The following is a 23219-nucleotide window of genomic DNA, read 5'->3' as shown; positions in this document are numbered from 1 at the left end:
ACTAACTTGTGAAAAAAAAATCCTTCCCAAATGATTTTTTTAGATTAGATAGTGGTGTCTTGTCATGGCACTGAACGATAGCAATTCTGTCATGAAACAAGTTTGTGACGGAATATAATCGCAAATTAAAAAAAACACACGGGGGATGAGGGAACAGTCAGAACAGCGTGTCAGTTGTAAATGTGGGGCGAATTCCTTTTACGTATCTGTTCTGAAAGCATCCATCCCCACTGAAATATGGGCAAGACTGAATTCTTACGGAGGGTACCAGGGCAGTTTTAATAATAAGGGGATTCGGCTTACAGCTCCTCTGGAATGCAGTGTCTCTAACAGCACAACGTTGCGTTGAAATGGCACCTTAGAGGCAGGAACAGCCACCATTACTCACTGAAGCACATAGGACAGTCTTAAGAACTTGCTCATCATGCTACAAACCGGGCTTGTCGCTGCTTACTCTGTGAAACAGGAATACTACAGCCGCAGGTGGGTGATGCAGACTCTGGCTCTCTGGACAGATGAAAATTCCTATTTAAAGCATTATACATAAAAGATGAAAGGAGGAAGGGCAGCCTGTATAACAAAATTAACTCCTACTTACAAAAAGAGAGAAATTGGCCATTACAGAATATAATTTTTCTGACAACAAACAGCACCACAGTGCCACTGCAGAGCATATAGAGAATGGAAAAGAGATGGGATGTAGGGAGAATAACAAAAGGAGGGAATCAAAAAACAAAAAAAAAAAAAGAAAAAAAAAGTTGCATTTAAAGAGAAGGTTCTGTCCCAACAGCACTACCCCATTTATATTTTGGTAGAAATAACTTCATAAACCATCAGTTTCTGCTTCTAACTGAACTATAACATCTTGTTATTTTCAAAGCATCTTATGGAACACAATCATTTTGCTCCAACCAGCTTTAAGATGTTTGAGCTTGACTATATTATTAACTTGATGTGTGTGCTTAAGAGCACAGAATTCATTATCATGGGAAGCAGCAAAGCTCAGCTGTGCGTATAGGCTGCATATACGTTGCTGACATGAATAAGAGAATCACAAGTACAGATGCACACAAGGAACAGCCTTTTTAGTACGAAGGCTGCACAGCTGTTGCTGTGAAGTTCTGACTACTGCAAAAGAAGTGTTGAAAAAAGTATAAAATGGATATAAATACGTGTTTAAAATAGAAAACTTTTTTTTTTTTAGTTTACTTTGGTACATTTATATTCAATGTTTTATCACCTCTTACTATTTTTTTTGCCTTTTTTTACAATGTTCTAAAGTGAAGCAATAAGTACTTCCCATTTCTTTATCTTCCTAATGACTGAGGACTATCAGATTTTCAACAGAATAGCTTTCTCCTAAAAAGTGTCACATTTAAAATGCTCACCACTTCTCCTGTGTGGATAGAAACACATTAACAGTCTCGTTAACATTCTTATTGTGAGAACAAAACCACCTCAAACTCAAAATTGGTTTGAGGTTGCAAGAAGCCTGGGTTATATTTACAATCAACACCATCTTCCGATATATTGAATTTTCACAAGTCAAGAAAACTGAAATGCTTCCACAAGCTATAGCCCTCCGTCAGGGATGGCACTGTGAATTCAGCAGAACCCTTAAGCCACATGAATGCTTTAAAAATCCCTACTTTATAATCCTAATTTTTTCCCCGGAAATCTCAGATATATAATAATATTTCAAAGAATACTGTTCAGGGATGATTTTTTTTTCAGTTTTAATATTGAAACAATTTTGTTTTGAAGTATTTTATACTGCTTTGAAAAGGCTTTAACGTATTAACTGTTCGTGCATCAACTATGTGAACAAATGCTTCAGTTTATCAGCAGAAATAATTCCACTGTAGTAGGCAGAACTATTCATGAGTAATGATAAACAGTCACCAAAGCCTTTATTTTCAGTGTTTTATAACTTGAATAAACTATTCTAAAATTCAGTTGAGTCAGCTAATATTGGAATTAGAGTTTGCAACCCACCTCCCCAGCATTCATTTAACTACAAATTTGCAATAGCAAAATTTGTATATACATCTTTATATAAGCGGTCTCATCCAAGCTAAAGCAACTATTTTCTATGAATAGCTATTATATAAAAAATTATCTGAACTAACCAGTTTTAATCACTTATTTTAAGTCAATACCATCTCAATGTTTGGTGTACATACTCCTGCCCTACTCTTAGCACTCATCCATTGCACAAATTAAGACAGCTCCCATAACCAGCAAGTAGTTGGTTTAAATTGGTGTTTTTCTTTTCTCCATCCAACTTATCCCACTTCATAGCATGTCTAATGTTCTCAGCTCTGATTAGGCTTTTACTTTCAATTAAAAAAGTAATTTTCTCTCCAGGAAATAGGAAAACACAGTATTGCATGTGTCACCACTCCCCTCAGAAACCCCTCATTTGCTGTGTGCTCCAACATGTAGAATTAATCTCCAGCTCAGCCTGCAGCATGCTCCTCGGGAAACTTCTGGCTTAGAAAATTATGCAGATTTAGTCCTTGTTTTGATATCTTGTTTTTTCAGGTCACCATGTAATGAACAATTTAATAAGGGCTCACCATTACACTGGAAAGTGTTATGCACAAAGCCAAAACCTCAGGTCTTTCAGAGAAGCATCCCTTCTCAGTCAAACAAATGGACTAGATAACCCAGGGAGGTATGGATTTTCTTACTCTTTTTAGATATCCCATCATAAGTGTAGCATGAAGGACAAAAATGTTTCCTGTATGAGTTCAGGCAGAGCCACCACAAAAGCTCAGGGAAGAGAGGGAGGAATTACAGCAGGGAAAGATCTTTGCACATGGGACGGGAGAACAGGCCCACTCTCCATTTGGCCCTTCTGGAAAAAGCGAGCATCTACCGGAACCTTCCTTGGCCTGAAACTGGTGTGCTTGGTCATTGACAGGGAGCCACAGAAGCAGCCATGAGCATGCTGCATTTCCTGGACTATTCACTTTCCTATAAAGGACTGCACTGTAAACAGCTTTGGGATGGATGCTGGGCAAGCCAGCCACACTTGTGACGTTCCTTGCAATGTGCTGAACTCTTTGGGGTACCTCAAGCTATTAAACGTGTTCAGACCCATGGTTCAATGTTCCCCCATGCTGTGAGTGAAGTTGTCCATCTCTCCTTGCATGCATACCTGCAGGTTTTGTTGTATTTGGGCTGGATGAACAACTGGAGGTGAGTTTTTGAACGACACGGTAGGCAGCCTTGAGAGAATCTCCCATTACACAGCAGTCAGTACCTGCAACAGCTACTGCTGGGAGCAGTTCAGATGAGTTCCTCCATGTCAAAAATCCCATTTCCCTGAGGCACAGCTTTAGTATTTCGGAAATATTGTTCTGCAGATTTAAATCCTTTGCTTTAACCACGCAGAGTTCACACTCCGCAACATTATTCAGTGTCCACTTCAGGGAGTTTGCTAGTTAGGCTCCTCATAAGGAGAGTATTGCCACCAGAAACATCCAGGTGAGTTCAGAAGCAAACTACAAATGTTTTTAACTTCTAGGATCTGATCCAGCTACAAACTCATGTAGGGCCCGAAGTTTTACATCATTTAAAGAGGATATAGTTTTAGCTTTCCCAAATGTCTCAATCCTTTCTCCTCTCCTCTCCTCTCCTCTCCTCTCCTCTCCTCTCCTCTCCTCTCCTCTCTCTCCAGCATTTACCCAAAAACTATTCTAAAAACCACTCAGCTGTGGCCCCAGCCATGCCCCACCCGTACATGAAGGCAAGCTCTGGGCGTGCACAGCCACCCTTCCTCCCTTTCCTTCCCTCCTCTGGTTTCTGCAGGGAAGCACTGCAAGTGAACAGCGGCGTGTTTTGCAAGGTCTCTCTTTAGAACAAGTGGGAGATGCAAGGAGCAGTGGAAGGCACAGAGGAAGATACCCACTGCTCACTTTAAATATAATTCTCCAGCTGTTGAATAGGAACAATCGCACTTTCCTCCTGCTCTTTGTCTCTAAGTCACAGGGATATATATAACACTACAGAAGGAGGTACACTTAATTACAGCTGACAGAAGAGCATCTTCCAGCAAAGTACTTAGCTCCTTACAGGACCAAGTTCTTCAAAGTAAAGATCTGTTTATATTAAGCTGTGGTTTTGATTAATCTCTTTCCATCCATTTTTCTCTTTTCATTCTAACAGCAGTAAAGATATTGTTGTATCTGATTTCACTGCTTTAATTAAGTGCTTCTCAGTGCATGATCAGTTCTATTTTAGGCTGTTTTAAAGTTTATTTAATTTGAGATGTATACTAAGTAGGGTAACACAATTGCACTTGTCAAAGCCTGTTTCGTTCTAATATTAAAATCTTGCTTTGATTTCCTGAGGGTTTAACATTTTTTTTAATCTATATTTTCCCTGTAAATTTGTCACAAAATGCTTTTTATCTGCATCCTAAAAATACAAGTGAAAACTGCCGAAGAACAAAGTTTTATATACAGTGTGCTGAACATATAATCTTTATTTTTGGAGGCTAATGGGGATAATGAGTACACACTATTACAGAACCTGGGGAGAAAAAAAAAAAAAAGCTCTGGCAGGGGCATAAAAAGGTCATCCTGTCCATTCACTGCCCAGTGACGGAATTACAGTTTCTGGTGTCATTCTTGGGATGACACCAGGGATATCTGGTTAACCTGCTTTCAAGGACTACAGTGCTGGATTCTCTATGGCAGTCCCAGGGACACTGCACAACTGGTTCGCTTTATACTCGGGGTTAGGAAACTTTTTCTTGTGTGTAACCTGAACTGTCGTTGTTGTAAGTTAAGCCCCATTAACTTTTGTCCTAGCTGCCGCGCACTTAGAGAACAGAGTATTAAATCCATCTTGCATCAGATTTTTCACATATTGTGTTCTTCCACACAAATTCTCTTCTCTTGGCTATTCAAATTCCTTGATTTCTTCTAATTTTGGCATATGATCTTTTTTCTAGATGCCTGATCATACCAAGTACTTCCTGGTAGACCCTATTTCTAGAAGTGCAGCAGCCAAACATGAAAACTGTGTTCTGGATAATGCTTCCCAGAAAAGAATATAGTGGAAGCATAACACTGCAAGCTTCTTCATACATTTCAATGTGATTTTTTTTTCCACTGGCATAGCAGCAATTCCGGACTGCAGGCAGGCCCCTGCAGAGCCCCATTTGATACATTCTGACAGGGATCCAGTGAAAACTGTTCAAAGAACACCGTTTCCAACTGGGCCCTACCCTATTTCATCACGACCACACAACCATTTCCTATATGCTTCCTTCTTGTGATTGAAATCTATAACTAACTGAAAATTTAGACATGCTGGTCTTTGACTGCAGTTCTTGTCCTCTTTCTACACGTGGATCATTTGAGCCAGCATCATTAGTATATTTTGTCTGAGAGACTGCTAGCCTACCTTAACTTAATTTTTCTTTAGTTTTGGTTCCTCTGAGATTGTATGCTGCAAATCTCTGCATTATTAAAACTTTTGCTCTTGAAATCCCCCAGTTTTCTCTTCCTCCTTCTCCTCTAAAGATTAATGAACTCTGCCACTTTGTGGTCACAGAAGCTGCCTTCTACGTTTACACTGCAGCTAAGTTAGAGACGAATCTAGAGGGTTTCCTCTTAAGTTGCATTTATGTTTGAAAAACTTGTAGAAGAATTTGTGCTAATCTCCCAGCATATAAACTTGTGAATAGATAAATCCCCCATTATGATTAAGCTCTATGCCCTGGACAAAAAGCCTCATCCCAACCTTCCTGAAAGAGAGTTACTGATAAAATTATTGCCTCTGCGGATTTCAGAGTGCTTTTAAATATTTACTGATCTAATTTAAGGGAGAGAGAACCTGTGGCAGAGAAATTAACAGTCAGTGTCTTGATTCGGCTGCTTTCTGGGTGCCCATCATCAGATTGCTAGGGTGGGATTTATTTCACCTCATTTTCAACACCGTTAGAATCATTATCAACTTTTGCATTTGGAACCTCAGCTGTTTTTTTCTGGTCAGGGAAGAGAAACAGACATATTAGGACACATTAATTCATCTGACCTAGTTAAGATATGTACTGGAAAGCTGGATGACTTGAAGATCACTTGAAGACTCTGACATTAAGAGAAATAATAAAATGTACACAGGAGAACTCACCTGGCCTTTTCCTAATCTTGTGGGTTACTCTTGTGTGGTTTAACCTTGTGTTTTAACCTCTGTCCAAGAGAGAACATGCGAGGCTACCACTCCTGTGGTTTTTTAGATCTTGTTTGTAAATGTCACAAAAAAGAAATTCCAGATCCATTTAATTTCATACTTTCCTATTGCATGGTTTGCTTAACTTAAAAATTTCTGCTTTGTTCTGCGTATAGACTGATGGCCATTCTGTCATCATAACCACCATTCTCCTTTTCATTTTTTTTACATCTTTGCTTTATACTGATCTGTTGTATATTCATCAGTAACTATTACAGTGAACCAATCATTTACTTGGGCAAATAAGTCCTTCAAAGGTGGGGAATGTACTAGTTATACAAACAGATGCAGTTCTAGGACCAAATAAAAGTTAAGTAAATGGAGGACTACTTGGTAATCTCTGTAAAGCAAATAAACAGCCTCAGTTTACCTGCATCTTCCCTAAAGCTTTAGCCTAAGCTCTCCGTATTGGCAAACATGGATCAGAGAGAGAGAGAGATGAAAGATGGGAATGTAAAGTGAAGAGCCTTTAGTTCCAGACATGACTTTCCTGAACTGTCCCCCCAAGCCCAAAGGAAGGGAATCAATCTTGTAGTCATCCTCTAAGGGCACACATCTTTCAGGCTCTTAGAGCTATCGGATCAGTAGCATTAGAATGCATTTTTAAAGATGACCTACAACTAATGAAAACCTTTTTTATATACAGTAGGAAAAAAACTTTCTTATTAAAGTATCAGGATGAGATAGAGGAAAGATTCTTCCCTTTTTTTCACTCTACCAGTTGCCTGCATGTCAAATAAACCTCCTTGTTTTTTGCTGCTTCTAATTGCCTGCATGTCAAATAAACCTTGTTTTTTGCTGCTTCTAATTTCATCTTTTTGGCTGCTGTTTCCTCTAGTTGGCACTGGGCAAACCTTGTTGTTCCTCTTTCTTTAGTAGCTCCATTTTTAAGAAATGCATTAAGTGAGTTTTTTAATATTTAATTAAATCCTCTTTGCACTCCTCTTAATGCAAATGCAATATTATTTAAAAAACAAAAGAAAAAAAAAGGTCTGTTCTATTTACACAACAAAGGCCAGTAGGATTGCTTCAATACCTTCAGAAAATAACAGCCTCCAAAATGATCAGTGTGACAATATTTTTGCATTTTGTTTCTTTTGCATTTGTGAAATGTTTCAAAGAAAATCTAAACATCATCTCCTTGCTTAATCTTACTTAACCAGACACACTTTTCATTTTTAATTATCACCATATACTAATTAATACATTATTATTATTATTACTGCAATAATACTTGTATGAAGCCCTTTCTCTACTATTTCTGCTTATCAGAATTCCAGGTTTTCTACACTGAAAGTCTGAGATCTTTGAATACCTACCTTTTGCCTTAACGGAAACTAATTACTATTTTTAACGTCTGCTGACAGGAAAAGGACATCAGACATGACACTCAGTTCCCCATATTTTGCTTTTACAGGGTATAAGTGGAATATGCTTTTCGAGTCAGAGACCGCAGGATATGGTAGATTCAAAGGGAAAGAGAGAGTGGGTGTCATACTAACTCAAGTAGCCATAACCTGCACTGAGATTTGGGGCATTCTCATCCTTCAGGCAGCTCTACAATAGAGGAAAGCAGGGAAATCATTTGTTACCTTTAACAAAGCTTGTTGGAACTAAATGTTTTATATCTTGTTTTTTTTTTTTTTGTTCATTTTGTTTTTGCTTTGTTTTGTTTCTGTTTTGTTTTGGTTTTGTTTTGTTGTTGTTGTTGTTGTTTTATGTTTTTATGTTTTGTTTTGTTTTTAATCTGAAGGAGAACCTAAGCGGCCTGGTGCAATCTTTAGGGCTTCTGCTGATGAGTATGGCAAGATGGCAAAACGCACTTTACACCCAGGAAAGGACTAAGAGGCTCAGTGGCTCCAGATAGTGTAATCCAGTCCTTGCACACTAGTTCCGTATGTCAGACCCGGGAGAAGTTCAAAACCTCAGAAGGACACCTGAAACAGTCCCCACAGCACAAAGTTATTGATAGGAGTCTCCATTACTGACAGCAACCTTGGTGAAAAGCATTTCAGAGTCAGTAAAGATCCAGAAAACAGCTATGTACACATCACCCTCCACTAAACACAGGTGAACAGGCATGTGGGCTACGCCCTCAGCAAGAATAGTCAGAATATGAGAGGGGACAAAGCAGGGAACTGAAACCCAAACTCCCTTCTTGTGGTAGAATTTTAAACATGATGCTTTTACGCAGCAGCCATATGCCACTGTTTATAAGGAGAAGAGGGATCTCTTTAAAGGAAAATGCGTAAGGGTTTACATTCAGACAGGATTCGGGGTCAGATGACGTTTTCTGAAGTTCATGACATCCAGGGACAAGTTCAACTGACATTCAGGAACAAGAACCACAACAGACTTTATGAACATAAAAACAAGCTTAGCCTAGTGTCAGCTCACCAAGAAGAAAAAGTACTCCAGAATCTACGACAAGAAACATCCAGAACCAGAATGAACATACTGAAAAGAAAACGCTGGCTCCTGTGAGCTTACCTCATTGTCCCACCCGGGATTACTGAGTCTCGGTCACGGCCCAGTGGCTAGAGCAGGCCACTGTTTTGAATTATTAGGGCTGCTTGCAGCATAAACAGAATTTAAAGAAGAATAACATTAGCCAGGAGAACAATGTACCTTGTGTTGTACAAGTTCCAACATGCAGATCGCGTTCAGTTGGGTAACGGCCCGTCCCTTGGTCTCTGTGACACCAGGCCCTTGGCCACCGGGGGGGCACTCGGTGCAGCCGCCACCCTTTGCTCACCTGACGGATGGTAAAGACAGGGCAATCTGAAGGCTACAAACACCCAGTTCTCTCTTTTTAACGACCTTGGTGTTTTGCTGGGCATTATTCCTCCCCCTCCTTTTGGTTCCCCTGCTCAAGCTGTAACTCTCCTCAGAAGCAGGTGCTGCGTTTACACAGGTGAAAACAAGGACACCAGCATTTCGTCTGGCACCTGGCCACGCTCCCTCCTTCACTCCACGACTGGCAGCATGGCTGCCTTGCCAGGGAACAGCCCTGCCGTGGGGGTTCCCCCCAGTCAGCCAGCAATGTTCCCCTCACAGCCCCGTCTAGGTGCTCAGAGGAGATGCTCTGACTCCCCGTGCCCGCGTCCGTGCACACCACCACCTGGTTGCCCCTTGCTCTCTACTGCACGAAGCCCACCCTTCTGCCAGCACGTTGGCTCCTGGGCCTCAGCTGAGGCAGCAGGGGGACAAAGCTCTTTTCTCACCTTGCACCAAGGCTGTGCACCTCCAGAACAACACGCGGCAGCTTCTGGCAGAGAGAAAGTTTTGGCAATTTCTCCACAAAATGTACCTCATTTTGTGAAAATGATATAACTTCCTCCTCTGCCTCACTACTTACAAGCAGTTCACACAGAAAAGACAAGAGGCAATGGGCACAAATTGAAATACAAGAAATTCTACTTCAACAGGAGATAAAAAAACTCTTTTGCTGTGAGCCTGGTCAAACACCACACACACGCTACATCATACATCAGTTTGATGAGTTACTTTCTTTAGGCTATGCCTTTGTGACAAGGCACATTTCACATCATTTAGAATTAAAAATAAACCGCTTTTAATCAAGACCATGATACTGCCTGGGATGGGCACAGGTTTTGTTTGTTTTTTAAAAAGGAAACAAAGTCCTTTCAATTTTGTTAAGTTATTCACAGAAATACAGATGTACCTGAGATAAGGAGGCAGTAATGGTAAGTCCTTCCTTTGATGCAACTAAGTCAGTAACTTTTTTTTCAGTGGTTTCAAAAAGCAGAGAAGGAGGAGGACCTATGTGCTGCAAATACCCCATTATGTTAACCCTCTGGGCAGCAGCATCCACCTATTGCAAGCGGAATAGAGGGTGTCGAGGTGTCTATCACAAAAGACAAGCAGCGATCCAATCCATAGCTCTTCAAGCACCTGGGCAGCAGCTCCCCAGCTCCTGGAGGCACTGCTGTCCCAAGGTACCACAGAGCTCGTTAGGCATCAGAGTGCCTGCTGACGGCCGTGACCTTACAGTCCGACGTTGCTGAGCATCCAGAGCCTACCAAATACTAGTGCATTATGTGGCAAACAGACGATCTAACTCAGAAAACAAAGGGGGTGTATGAAGGCTTCTCCTACAGACATGGCCCTGTGTGGAGCCAGGTGTTGGACTCAGTGATCCTTGGGGGTCCTTTCCAACTCGGGATATTCTGTGCTTCTATGATCCTACACAGGTAGGCTCCACCCCACAGGTTAGGGTTAGGCAACTGCCTTCATAGGATAGAGGGGCTTTGACCCCATCTTCTTCCCTGGGTTGACCTCCTGGCAAAACTAGGTAATCTGCCAGTTGGGCAGGTGCTTGTGGCTGCCTTCTTACGCCTCTGCTGTTTCCACTACATAGGTAGCCTCATAATGCTGGATCACACTAAGCAAAAGACACATCAAAATTAGGAATTACAGGCTGAGCATTGATATGAACACATCCTTTGACAGAACAAACTCTAAATTATTAAACTGAAAAAAAAGGCTTTTTTTATTAGTTTAGCTTTGTATTTTCTTGACAAATGAAAAGAGGTTGGTTATATTTTGTTTCAACCTCTTGACTCCACACACTGATATCACAGTCTGGTATCTGGGTGACAAACATCCTATATGAATCTTAATTAAAAAGACAGTACTATCCCCTTAGATATTGTAAACCTCTCTTCTTTCCTCTCAGAGCCCAAAATACATGATGGTAAATCTTTTGAGCTAAAGTACGGGTAGGCAGTTGATACTACCGGCAACACTTCAGTGATGCTTTAGCAGTATATCAAAGTGGTTGGGTTTCCATTATTTACTGCAGAAGAAATACATTTACTCGAGTACAGTAGCAAAACAATTTCCACCATGTGGAAGAGAAAAAAATATAAAACATAAAGTTTATAAGAGAAATAGAAAACAGCTACTTTGTCAACAATTTACCTATTAAATCAAAACCTTTGACACCAGTATGTATTACTGAGTGTGGAGGATTAGTTTATACAGGGAATATGCCATAAAAGCACCAATCCCCGAAAAAGTGTCTTTAACTGAAGGCACCAAACTTTATTTAGCTGTAGAAATGTATGTGGCCACCAGAAGTATAGAATGAAAAACACAAGACATAATTTTTCTGCTTTCCTCAGAGTAGCGAGGTCACAGCTGGAGTAATACATTGATTTGGGGGCACTCTACTGGGGCATGAAAGAAATGCAGACCATCCAGAAAGGGTCAAGAAGAGAGTAAAACCGCTGATGAGAGATGTTTAAAACAATCTAGTGTTAGGATGAGCCACAATTTGGTTGATAAAAACAAATGTGCTTGCAGGGCATGCAGGAGAACGCTCCTGCATGGTGTGGCCCCGGGGATGTGGCCAAGTCACCATCGTCTTGTGACCATCCAGAGAGCCCAGCCTGCGGCACGCACTAAGATAAAGAGCTGAAACACACCAGCAGCCTCACAGAGAAGCCATGCTACTGAGGAGATTAAGGAAGAGTGATGACATTGATAAGACTGAAAACATGCAATGCCACTGACCAGATTAAGAAAGAATGATGCTGTTGATAAAACTGAGAAAGTGACACTATTGATACGACTAAGAATGAGAAATGTCAAGTCAAAAGAAGGGGTAGGATGTAAATCTTCAAAGACTACAGACCATCTGAAGGAAAAAGGGTTCTCCAGGGCATTTTCTGAAGAAATGCTGATTGAGTTCTCAATTGCGGGCAACGGAAATCAGCAAACCAAAGAAATTACCAGGAAGTATGAGTGGCTAAGTGGATATTTGTGCTTGTAAGTAATTACAGCTAATAAGACCACAGATATTCTTCTCCCTCTAACAATCTCATTTATATAAGATAAATATTAACATTAAGAACTACTGGCATCAGTTATTACAGGTAACAATTAACTGAATCACTGCAAAGGGGTTTTATAATGATGTGGCTTTCTAAGTTGGGAAAGGACTGAAGGGACACAGAACAGTATTTTGAGTACCTAAGAGGCCATTCTCTGTGTCTGAGGATAAGACAAAAATTAGGAAAGTCACTAAACTGCAGTAAGATAGACATTGGGATAAACTTTTTTTCTAGTGAGGATGATAACACACTAGGCTGGATTCCTTGTGGGAGCTGTGGAATCTCCAGCACTGCAGGTTCAAAACATCAGCTTGGACAAATGTCTATCAGGAAAGTAATTGCACACAAGATACCTCCTCTAGGAACAGAGGTGGACCTGGTGAACTTTGGAAATCTGGTCCCAGCTCTGTTTCCTGTGATTTTAGGGCAGTAGCAAAGGTTAGGATCAACACCATATTTTGATCATACAGGAAACACACCTGAAGGGAGATGTTACAATGGCAAACAAACAATATCAGTTCTCAGAAACGGTTTTAGAAATGTTGTAAGTCACTTTAAAGCACCAGTTCAGCAGAACATTTAAGCATACTTCTCCAGGTCTAAGGACACAGAACACCCAAACCCTGACGCCCTGAGGTAATATAAAACCAGTCCAATGACACCTGTCATCACAAAATTAACTAAAGACCTAAGCAACTCGGTGCTGGGGAATCAGCCACTTGGAAGCGTCAAGTGTTCAACAGACTGTCGGACAGCTCACACGTCCAACAGAAACCAAGACATCTCAAAGCCCGTGTTCAGGGAGCAGGTGTTAATGGCGATTTCTTGAAGAATTGCCCTTAGTAATTAAATAATCATTCCTCGGTGTGTTTCCCATGTGGAGTGAAACTGATTTGAATTGGAAATCCCATTACTAAGACGTAGTGACCCCATTTATCACAGTGGTAAATGCGCAGAAGATTGCCTTTCACTAAAGCAAGCTCTGTTTCTCCGGGGCTCTTGGCTGCCCACAGCAGCTAACGCAGCCTTTCTGTTGACACCCACAGGCACCCTGGGGCGCTGATGTCAGCTCCCGGCTCTGTCCCTTTCCATCTTCATGTACTCTTCTCAGCCCCCCTGAATGTATCTATTCAGTACCACCTTCCCCTGCAGCTCCTTCAGCCCGGATAAACTCGGGTTTGTTCACCAACGAAGCAGGCAGCGCCCACCGACCTGTTGATTCTGCCACGGAAAGCCAGCGCGACGGAGAGCTGGGTGGTTTGAAACCCAACCTTCCCAGGCACTGCACCTGGCAGCTGGGCACCACAGAGCCGGTTTCATGACTTTTGGTCTGTAAAAGATCAGCCCAGCAGCAAAGTCCCCTCAGAGCTCGCAGCCTACCGACCCTCCCCAACTCCGGACCGAAGACTCGCTCCAGAAAGACGCCGCAAAAATCGGGACGGTGTGGCGGCTCTTCAAATCCTTTCGGCTTCGGGTGTGAGCGGTGACCCCCGGAGCCCGTCCCTGCACCCTGAGGCTCGCCCGTCCCTCCGGGGAGGCGAGCACAGCCCGCGGGCAGCCCACCTGCCGCCGGCCCGGCTCGGGCGCCCCTCCACAGCCGGGCTGGGGCACGCAGGGACCCCCGGGCACCGGCACGACGGCGGCACCCCCACCCCCCGGGACCCCGTCGAGTCCGGGCACTCACCGATGGTGGAAACGACGGTGCCCACGAAGTAGAAAGCGCCGGTGAAATCCCACCGGGGCCGGATGTCATCGACGCGGATGCCGGCCACGGTGGCCTCCTCGTACTCGCGGAGGAAGTGGCGGAGCTCGGCGCGGCTGAGGTTGTGGCGCTGGGTGAAGTTCTCCAGCCGCTCCTCCCAGCGCTCCTTGGCCTGCCGCTCGGTGGGCAGCTCGATGGCCGAGAAGACGGCGGCGCCGCACAGCATGTACAGCACGATCAGCACCGCCAGCAGGAGGAACCGCGCGTTGTCCGCGTTCAGGCGGCCCGCGCTGGAGCAGCAGCAGCCGCCGCCGCCGCACGCCATCCTCCGCCGGGCGGCACCGGCCCGCCGCGCCGCGCCGCTACCTCGGGGCCCTCCCGCGGCCGCCGCCCGGCATCACGGCGGCGCCGCCCGCCACGCGTGAGCGCGGACGACGGCTCGGGGCGTCCCGGCGGTGGCGGCCACCGGCCGTCCCGTGCCGTCTCCTCCTCCCCGCCCCGTCCCGTCCCGTCCCGTGCCGCGGAGCCCCTCAGCCCCCTCGGGCCGCCCCCGCGGCCGCCATCTGGGCGAGTTTCATATCCCCTTCCTTCCCCCGCCCCGAGCACGTCGGAGAGGGGCGCAGGGACAGGCACCGCCAAGCGCCTCCTGCCCGCCCGCCCGCCGCCGGGGGGGTTGAGGCGGGCCCGGCGGGGGCAGCGGCAGCACGGCTCGCCCCGCCGCCCCGGGGCGCCGCCATGTGAGGAGCCGGCGCCCCGAGGGCAGCTCCCCTCAGCCGAGGCGGCACCGAGGCCCTCCGAGGGGCTGCGGGCGGCGGCTCCGCGGCCTCCCCGCCCTCCCAGGGGCTCCTCAGAGCCCCTCAGAGCCCCCTGGCAGAGGCGGGCGGCTCGGCGGCTGGGCGCCCTCACGTGCGAGGGCTCCGGCGCGGTTGTGCCCGCGCTGCCACAGCGCAGGAGGAGTTACTGCTCGCTGCCAAAAGAGGGCACCGCTTTCTTTGCGGGTCTGGTGCGCTCTCGCCTCAGCGAGGCGTTATCGGCTCCGCGCCCGGCACCCAGGGGCCGTGCGTGAGGCAGGTGCCGCGCCCGGGCTGCGGGGTGCCTCCGCGCCGGGCTGTGTGCGGCCACGAAGCGCTCTCGATGGAAACTTTCTGGAAAGATAAGTTACTATAAAAAGAAAAAGCTGAAGACAGCGATATCCGGCAATTACCGCAGTGCTGGATTCTACTTCAAAAGACCGTGGGTTAGAATTCACCTCTGTACAACATATTCACACAGCAACGCTTTTTCTTTCCGGTGAAAGACAAGTTACACACATTTTAGAAATATGGTTAATGAGGTATTACTGCAACATTCCCGCCTCCCTTCTATTAATTATGTTGCAGCAAAAATGCAATGGGAACTAAGATATTCTTAATAATTATCCCCTTAATGTCAATCTCCCTTAATGTCAAATAAAGAACACCTAGCGTGAGAGCCACGGGCCGCCTCGTAGCCTGAGACGTGTTTACATCTCAGGCATGGGTCTGAGTCCTGCGGGCTGAGCGCGTGCAACTCTGTGCTGGTTTCCAAGAGAGGATCACCAAGGATGGCATGGCAAGGGATCTGCTTGGCCAGCACGGCACTGAGGGCAGCCAAGTTACTCCCCACATCACACAGCAAACCAGCAGATGAGGATGAATGAGACTCACGCTCCCTCTTTGTTTTTCCTGTTTATTGTTATTCGTAGATGAAAAGTAACACATTATGTTGTGGTTTTGTTCCCTCTTCATTCCTCTGCAGCATACACTGGCATATTGCAAATAAAATTAGCAGCGATGCTGGAAGACATTGAACAGCCAAAAAAGAAGACTTCGATGCCAGTCAAACTAACCAGACTGTGCCACGTGCAAAGGTAACCACATACTGCCATTAAAAATGCTGCTCTATCTTGAAAATTATCGACAGTTTCTATTAGAAGAAAAACAAAACAAAACAAAAACTTTATCCCCTGCTTTGACAGTGAGAAAGAAGATGGATCTAAATCAGTTCTCTTGCAAAGAGCGCCCTCAGCCTGCTCTGAAGCTTCTGTCCATCAAAGTTGTTCTTCAGTGGCTTGGATTGGCGCAGTGGGCACAGGAGCCTTCACCTGCTTGTAACCATGACGTCTCTGTGATTGCCACAGGAATGTGAAGAACAATCACGTTATCCAAAGAGTTATCCAAGGAAAAATATCCAGGGATTTAGAGTTCTTACTGTTTTTTTTGTTTGTTTGTTTTTAGTGTGAAATAGTTTTTGTGTTGGTTTTATGTGTAGCGTGAGCATGATTATTAATACAGGTACAGAACATCTGGCATGCTCCTGAGAAACAATGAAGCATACAACTGTCATGGGGCATCAAAAATTGCAAGTGATCCTAATTTGTCAAATCTGATCTTCACCAAACGAAAGCATTACAAAGGATGTGCAGTAATTTAATCTCTTGAGAAAGCAGCTTATTGATGCTTCCTATTAAGGGACAGAACAAATTTGAGTTTATATTGACTGGAATCCTGAAGCGGAAAATGAAAAAATGGCTGGCAAATACCACAGGTATGGTACCTTTTATTGTTTTAAGCTCCTTTTTCTTCCTTTAGTTCCCCTATTTCTAATTAAGGTACTTACTCTAAATAATACTTTCTTGTAAAAAAGGTCACTAATCCCATCGCTGTTGTGTAGACAGCTGGAAAAAAGTTTCAGGTGAAAAAAAAACACGTTTAAACGTATTGGTGATATTTAAATTAACCCTAAACCCAAATTAACACCTTTTGAGCCTGAACACTGAGTGCATTGCCATTAACCTCAGCATGTTCACTTGTGGTATTGTCATCAGGAAATTTGCTACATTTGCCTTACACCTCAGAACCACAAGCACACAGTTCCATTGTGTTTTTTCTGTGCATGTTATTAGGGTCAAAGGAATTTGTGGTAGTGAGGTTGAGCATGATTGTAAATAGTAAAAAAAAAAATAAATCAATGTATTTTCTGGTTCTATTGACATTGTTAAACAATAACCCTGTAAATAAGAAAAACGCAGTCACTGAGTACCCTAATAATCACAGAATTGTAGGGGTTGGAAGGGACCTCCAGAGATCATCGGGTCCAACCCCCCTGCCAAAGCAGGTTCCCTAGAGCAGGCTGCCCAGGTAGGCGTCCAGACGGGCCTTGAGCATCTCCAGAGAAGGAGACTCCACAACCTCCCTGGGCAGCCTGTTCCAGCACTCCGTCACCCTCACCGTGAAGAAGTTCTTTCACATGTTGGTGCGGAACTTCCTGTGATCCATTTTGTGGCCATTGCCCCTTGTCCTGTCCCCACAAACCACTGAAAAGAGGTTGGCCAAATCCCTCACTTAAGGTATTTATAGACATTGATAAGATCCCCTCTCAGTCTTCTTTTCTCCAGGCTGAACAGACCCAGGTCTCTCAGCCTTCCCTAATAACGATTACTAATAAATGTCTGATCAGAACAGAGCTATTATTGTGTCAACAAGTAACTTGGAAGACTCACAAAGAGATTTGGTTTCTGTATCTCACTGATGGGATATTTTTTAATTAAGCATTTATCACATTTGGAAGCGATAAGCTGGTACGCTTAACTGAAATGCATTGCTTGTCTTTGGAGAAGCTGTGAGAGAGCTGCAATTTACTTCCAAGCAAGTTTTATACACAATGAAGTTTCTTCTGAAACTTAATAAACTTGAAATTAACAAACATCTGAAAAAAATCAATAAAAAAAATAAAACACCTTCATAAACATACGACACTTTGGGCATTTAGAATAGGCTAAAATTTTCAACTTCCCTGTTCCATTGTTAAGATTTCCAAAGAGATTACATCTCTGGTGGAGTTCTACTGAACACGAAGTAAGGAATGTCACATCTTGCCTTTACCCATCTATTTGCATCTCTCACAAAGCAGAAAGATCACTGAATCTGCTTGTATGAAAAAGATTTACAGAAATGAGAAAAACGACTACATTTTCCATCTTTTCCACATCAGTTATTAAAATGGAAGGATCATCATATTCTAGACTTCTTAGGGATGACTGTTTCATTTATACTTAGAGCATACCCTATAGAGGGTATTTTTATTTGAAGATTAAATTTTGCTGTTGTAAATGAGAGACAGAGAGATTCAGGACTTAATAGTCCCTACAAGGGACTCCTCAAGAGATCTCAAGAACTACCACCACTTCTGGAAGCCAATTTACAGCTGCATGCTGTTTAACTTCTCTCATTTCAACAGGTAAAAAACCTGAAGTTGATAGCTTAGTTTTCCAAACCGCATAACAAACCAACACCATTCAGAGCGGGTTTTTCTTTGTTTATACTTTTTTTTTTTAATGTTTCCATATATATAGGCACATAATTGGAAAAGTCATTTCACAGTTTTCTGTGCCTGCAGTACATCTGCTGTGTAATATATTTTGTCTCTCATTTCTGTGTAACAAGGCCACTGATTATGCTTTTTCTTTTTTCCTCTACTTTTATTATCTGCAGTGAAGTAGCTTTTCCCAAGCTACTCATGTATGAGCATGCCACTCATCTTCCTCTGGGGTTTTCAAAGCAGCAGGCTGTGTCCTGTAGGGCTTTGGCGGCCTTCCTTCAAGTTCCTCCTACTGCTTTTCGTTCTACGTGTGGCAGAGCTGTAACCCATATCTAATGTTTGCATGACATGGGAGCAAACTTTAGTCAACATAAGGAAATGCCTAAGCTGCAACTGTACGTGGAGATGAGCTTTATCCATGTGGAATGCACTTTGTAAAAGCAAGGCCTGGAGATAGGGTAATATTTGTATCTTCTTCAACCTACACCTGCATGCCTGGGAGCTGCCTTCTCTGATCTCAGTTGACTAAAAGGAGCTGCCTTCATCTTACTTTAAGACAATATTTGTAAGAAAAACAATATGTTTGGTAAGAACAAAAGTTGACTTGGGCAGAGCAATGGACAACCCTACAGGTTTGCATTCCTTTTACTACTATATGATGGCTTCCTTCCTTTGCAGAGATAAAAGCATCAAAATAGAAGAAAAAACATCCAAAAGTTTGTTGTTTTTTTTTAATAGATGACAAAGTTCTTCCTTTACCCACATACATACCATTGCAATGAACCTGTAGAACAAGGAAGTGTCTAGATGTTCAACTTTCTGTGAGCAAAAGACATGAGAATTGTGTTGGAAAATTGTATCCTAGATTGAGATTTTCACTGGTGATACCTCCAGAGAAATATGACTACTTTTTCATGCTATAGATAAGAAAAAGCAGTACCTTTTTTAATCTGCATAGCAGTAGCAGAACCAATCAAGAAAGTGTTGGCTTACTTACCCCTTTCCTACCCCTAGCCTAGCAAGAAAGGAAGAAAGTAGAATTCAGGGGAATTCTAAGTAAACAAAATAAAAAGACACTCATATACAATATATTTATTTCCTCAAAAAGAGCAAAATGGGGGTCACGCAAAGTGTCATGAGAAGGATGCATCTCTACAGGCACTTCCATGGAGGATTTTTCAGAAAGTGTGGACTATAATGTTATTTGTAGCAGTGCAATATTTGCATATACGTGTTAAATAGATTTTTTAAAAAGCACCAAAAAAAATAATCACTTCAGCTTTACCCTTTCCATTTCCAAAAGAACAGAAGAGAAGTCACAGGAGAGAGAACGAATGAAGTCAGTGCCAGAACTTCTATTTGTTTCAGTATAGTTGAGACTTCCACAAAGCAGGATGCTGTTTTAATAACTTATTTTAAAATACAGATGGTTAAAAATCAAATGCAAATAAAGGGTCCAGAGCTGTTACAGTAGTAGTTGAAAAAAAAAACAAAACAGGCAATTTAGAAGAAATTAAAGAGAATTAGTCGACACACAATTCCCAGAGACCATGTAAACTAAACCAAAACATTAAGTTCCCAGATTGGCACTGGAACTGTGCATGGTAGTGAATTGCACATTAAGGGAGAAACCTAGACACACGAATCAACTTGTATATAGTCAGAATGGAATTCGAAAACGAGTAAGTAGAGTCAATTTTGATAAATGAAGAAGCAGAAAAGGCAATATATTAAAAAAAGGAGAAAGGAAAAAAGCCAAGGTATAAAGATTAAATTAAAATAGGAAATTATTTCTCTGATCTTACTGAGCTCATTTTGGCATCTTCAATAATTCTCACCATGTTTCTTGCTTTTGTCCTTCAGGATACCAGTTACAGTTGCTCAGATTAAAAAGAAATTCAAAAGTAAGAAAGGAAATGGTAGGGCTAACATCATTGTATGGCTAAAATTCTGACAACCTTGGTCATGGTGATTTATTCTAGATTATTCTAGAGCTGTGAAATCTCATCAGCTTCACCAATATGAATAGAAATATCTGTGGAATTAGGTGGTGTCTAGCATTATAAAGAACACAAAAATCCATTTGAGCTTTTTCAAACACGTGTGTGGGGTAGGTAAGATATCAAAGTGAATATCCGCACACTACATGAGTTTACTGGTCTCCATATTCAGTTCTTGGCATTACATCTATATTTGCTTATTTACTTGGGATTTTATGTGCAGTTATTTGTTACTTTCTTCACATTTGTTTATATTTACATTACTCAGACAGGCTGAAATATTGAAATCATAGAAAGTCTTAACAGCAGAAAGTACAAGGAATTAATGTATTACTCATCACTGAAAAAGCACATTGACACATCTAAAAAGTCCACCAAAAGAGGCAGCTATAATATCATTGCACGTTTGCACACCTAACATGGAACAAACCACATGGAACCTTTCACACCTTGTTACATTTATAGTACTGGATTTAACCTCAGTAGCAGTGAAAAAACTAGCTAGATCACTGTATTTGTCTTAAGCCAAAATTAGGTCATTGGTTTACTGTGCAACTCCAGTAAGAAACTAGTCTTACGTTGCTCCAGACAAATTTCATCTGTTCAAAAGTCACAAGCAACGAAGTTTCCTGTTTTGTCCCTGAAGGGAGTAAACTGGGACTATCACATTATGTTAGAGGATACAGCGACACAGGCCAATAGTGACACTTAACTATGAAACTAGATTTCCAGTTGTCCACCTTGATCTCTGGATGTTCGGCAGCTCTGCAGTTTGCTTCCATTCCACAACATGACCTCTGTGATAGATGGTTTATAAAATCAGTATGGAACCTTGTACGGTTGGGGGGTTCGGTCAGTTGAGCTTTTAGAAAACAACCAATTGTATTAACCGTTAAAACAGTTTGATCAGACCCTAACCAATTTTATCCACTTACTTACAAGGGAAAATAAAAGCATTACCTTCTCCTTTACAGCCTTATTAGCAACACTGCAAAAACGTATGCATGTTATTTGCACCAGTATGTATCGATATGGATTAACAATGAATTCTTGCACTGTTGTAAGGAAAAGCACTTCATTTTGAGGGGGCACCAGGACAGATCCATTCTCAGCAGGAGCCGACTATAGTCTTACATGCTCAGGCAAATCTAGTTACATACATCAGACATTCTGTGGTATGTCATAACAGAAGGAAAACAGTGTCTGAAAACAGATATTTCATTTGTCTGTTTTCTCCTTTGCTTTCACTTTCCAAATATTAGGGCCCCTATCTTCTAAAGACAATTCTGAAATCCAGAAGTTTTCTAGATAACTTCTAGATAAAAAGTATTATCTATGATTCAACTACTTACCAGAACTAAGTGACATAGGAATGAAAACAGGAAAATTGTGCAAGAAGACATGAAACAAACAATTAGGATGGTATAAAAAATGGAATTTTAAAGTATTCTGCCTACAAGGAATTAAGAAGCATTCAAATCTGTCCTGGCTCCTGAGAGCTTGTAAACAGTCTACAAAATAGTGATTAAACAGCATTTTCTGGCCAAAGGTGTTTTCAGGAGCTTTCTGTTCAGCTCTAGTATGTCATCAAGCCCAGCTGGATGCAGAAGCTCGTTACCATGCTGGTAGCTTTGGTCATCTTTGGACAGTTTCTTCAAAACAGGTTTTCCTTACTGTTACAGGACAGTGGAAGTTAAAAAAGAACTATGCACTATGTACTACTATGTGCTAAGAACTATGTACTATGTACTAGAACTATGTCTACCAAGCTCCAACTTTTACTTGAAACGTTAGCCTTAAACCACGTACTGTTAAGCAAGCCAAGTCAAAAGCCTTTTCTCTCTTTCACCTCCACCACCCATCAGTGCCTCAGTTCACACATTATGTCACAAAATTGCTTTGGGTCACAGTCATGTGGTGGAAAGATTTCATGTGTTTTCTAGCAGAACTGATCACTTGGTTTATTTGTTCACACTGATGAACCTTGGAATGATCTTCTGTCAGGGGATTAATGTGAGCCCTGGAGAGCTGAAGTTAAATCATGCCAAGTTACTGGAGACCACAATATTCCAGCTGGAATTTAACCAGGAACACCTCAGCCTGTCAAACCACTCTATGCCAAAAACAGAAATAGCCATAGATGTAGCATTAGTAAATTGCAACATTATTCATTCACAATAGATGAACATCTATTAATTTTTAGCCTACCTTCTAGGAGTCTTAAAGTTGTCTTCATATAGGACTTCTCCACTCAGAGCTTCTTGAATTCTCACAGATGGAAATAATTAAGATGTAATCATACTCTTAAAAATTAATAGAAAGGCTACCAAGTTATCTCAGTTTTCAGAACAGTGCTCCGTTTACAAGTTACTTTCCCTGATCCTCCACGCATTTTCAAGCGCATCAGGGATAAAAATCAAACTGTTACTGCAAGTAGTATAAATAGTAAAGATTCTGCACATAGAATCAAGGAAAGATAGAAACCAGAAAGCCATCTTCCAATCTGTTCCACAGACATCCCTGAAGCACTGATTCATATGCAATGTACATTACGTGCAAAGGTCTCAACTGGAAAAAACAATGATCAATGGGCCTGTAAATTGCCAACAGTATAAAAGAAATGAGCAGCCTAAATACTTACATTCCTGGTATATGCTGTGTAAAGTGAGTGTAAAATTCCTCTGTGCTATAGGCAAGGTTATCTATTTACCTTTTGCATAAGAGACTGTACAATGGTTTCCTGAACAAAAACTTCACAACAACCCTTTTGATTTGTAACCTTTTTGGTTTGTAAATCGTAACTGCAGGAGAGAAACTGAAGTTAACTAAAGAGGGTCCACCAACAGGAAAAGGCTAAGAAAGACAGCAAAGCAGCAGTGCTTTACAGTGTTTCTTTATGGATTGGTATGTGACACCATAGGAAGGAAAACAACTCCTTGCTAGTCAGATGCCATGACAACCTAAAGACATGCCTTTTTCACGGCAACTTCTGAATGAAACAAGGATATACATTAGGCAAACATTGGGAAGACGTGCTTCCCCAGTGTAGTCCAAGCCATCTTGGGGAACGACACT

The 23219-nt window shown here is 42.3% G+C and overlaps 1 protein-coding gene and 1 long non-coding RNA gene across 3 annotated transcripts in view; both read right to left on the bottom strand.

Moving 5' to 3' along the window:
• KCNK13 (potassium two pore domain channel subfamily K member 13) overlaps positions 1-16554 on the bottom strand; it is a 75641-nt gene extending 59087 nt beyond the window's left edge. The window contains exons 1-2 of one of the 2 annotated variants that reach the window (XM_080593491.1): positions 13789-13992; positions 8875-9001 (exon numbers count right to left, since the gene is read on the bottom strand). In XM_080593491.1, the coding sequence (XP_080449617.1) occupies positions 8875-9001; positions 13789-13857 (196 nt within the window). In that variant the 5' untranslated portion in view covers positions 13858-13992. Of the gene's footprint in view, positions 1-8874; positions 9002-13788 lie in introns of both variants that reach the window. The other variant, XM_080593490.1, reaches the window with a different exon arrangement.
• LOC308195662 lies at positions 7489-8818 on the bottom strand. The gene is made up of 2 exons (XR_013951702.1): positions 8737-8818; positions 7489-8183 (listed from the first exon to the last, which is right to left on the bottom strand). It is a non-coding gene; the product is annotated as an uncharacterized lncRNA (long non-coding RNA).
• Positions 16555-23219: the final 6665 nt, after the last annotated feature.

This window comes from Anser brachyrhynchus (genome assembly GCF_964034855.1).
Source record: "Anser brachyrhynchus genome assembly, chromosome: 5".
NCBI classification, from domain to species: domain Eukaryota; kingdom Metazoa; phylum Chordata; class Aves; order Anseriformes; family Anatidae; genus Anser; species Anser brachyrhynchus.
The sequence above is the reverse complement of the archived record's forward strand: the minus strand, read 5'-3'. Positions and strand labels throughout refer to the sequence as shown.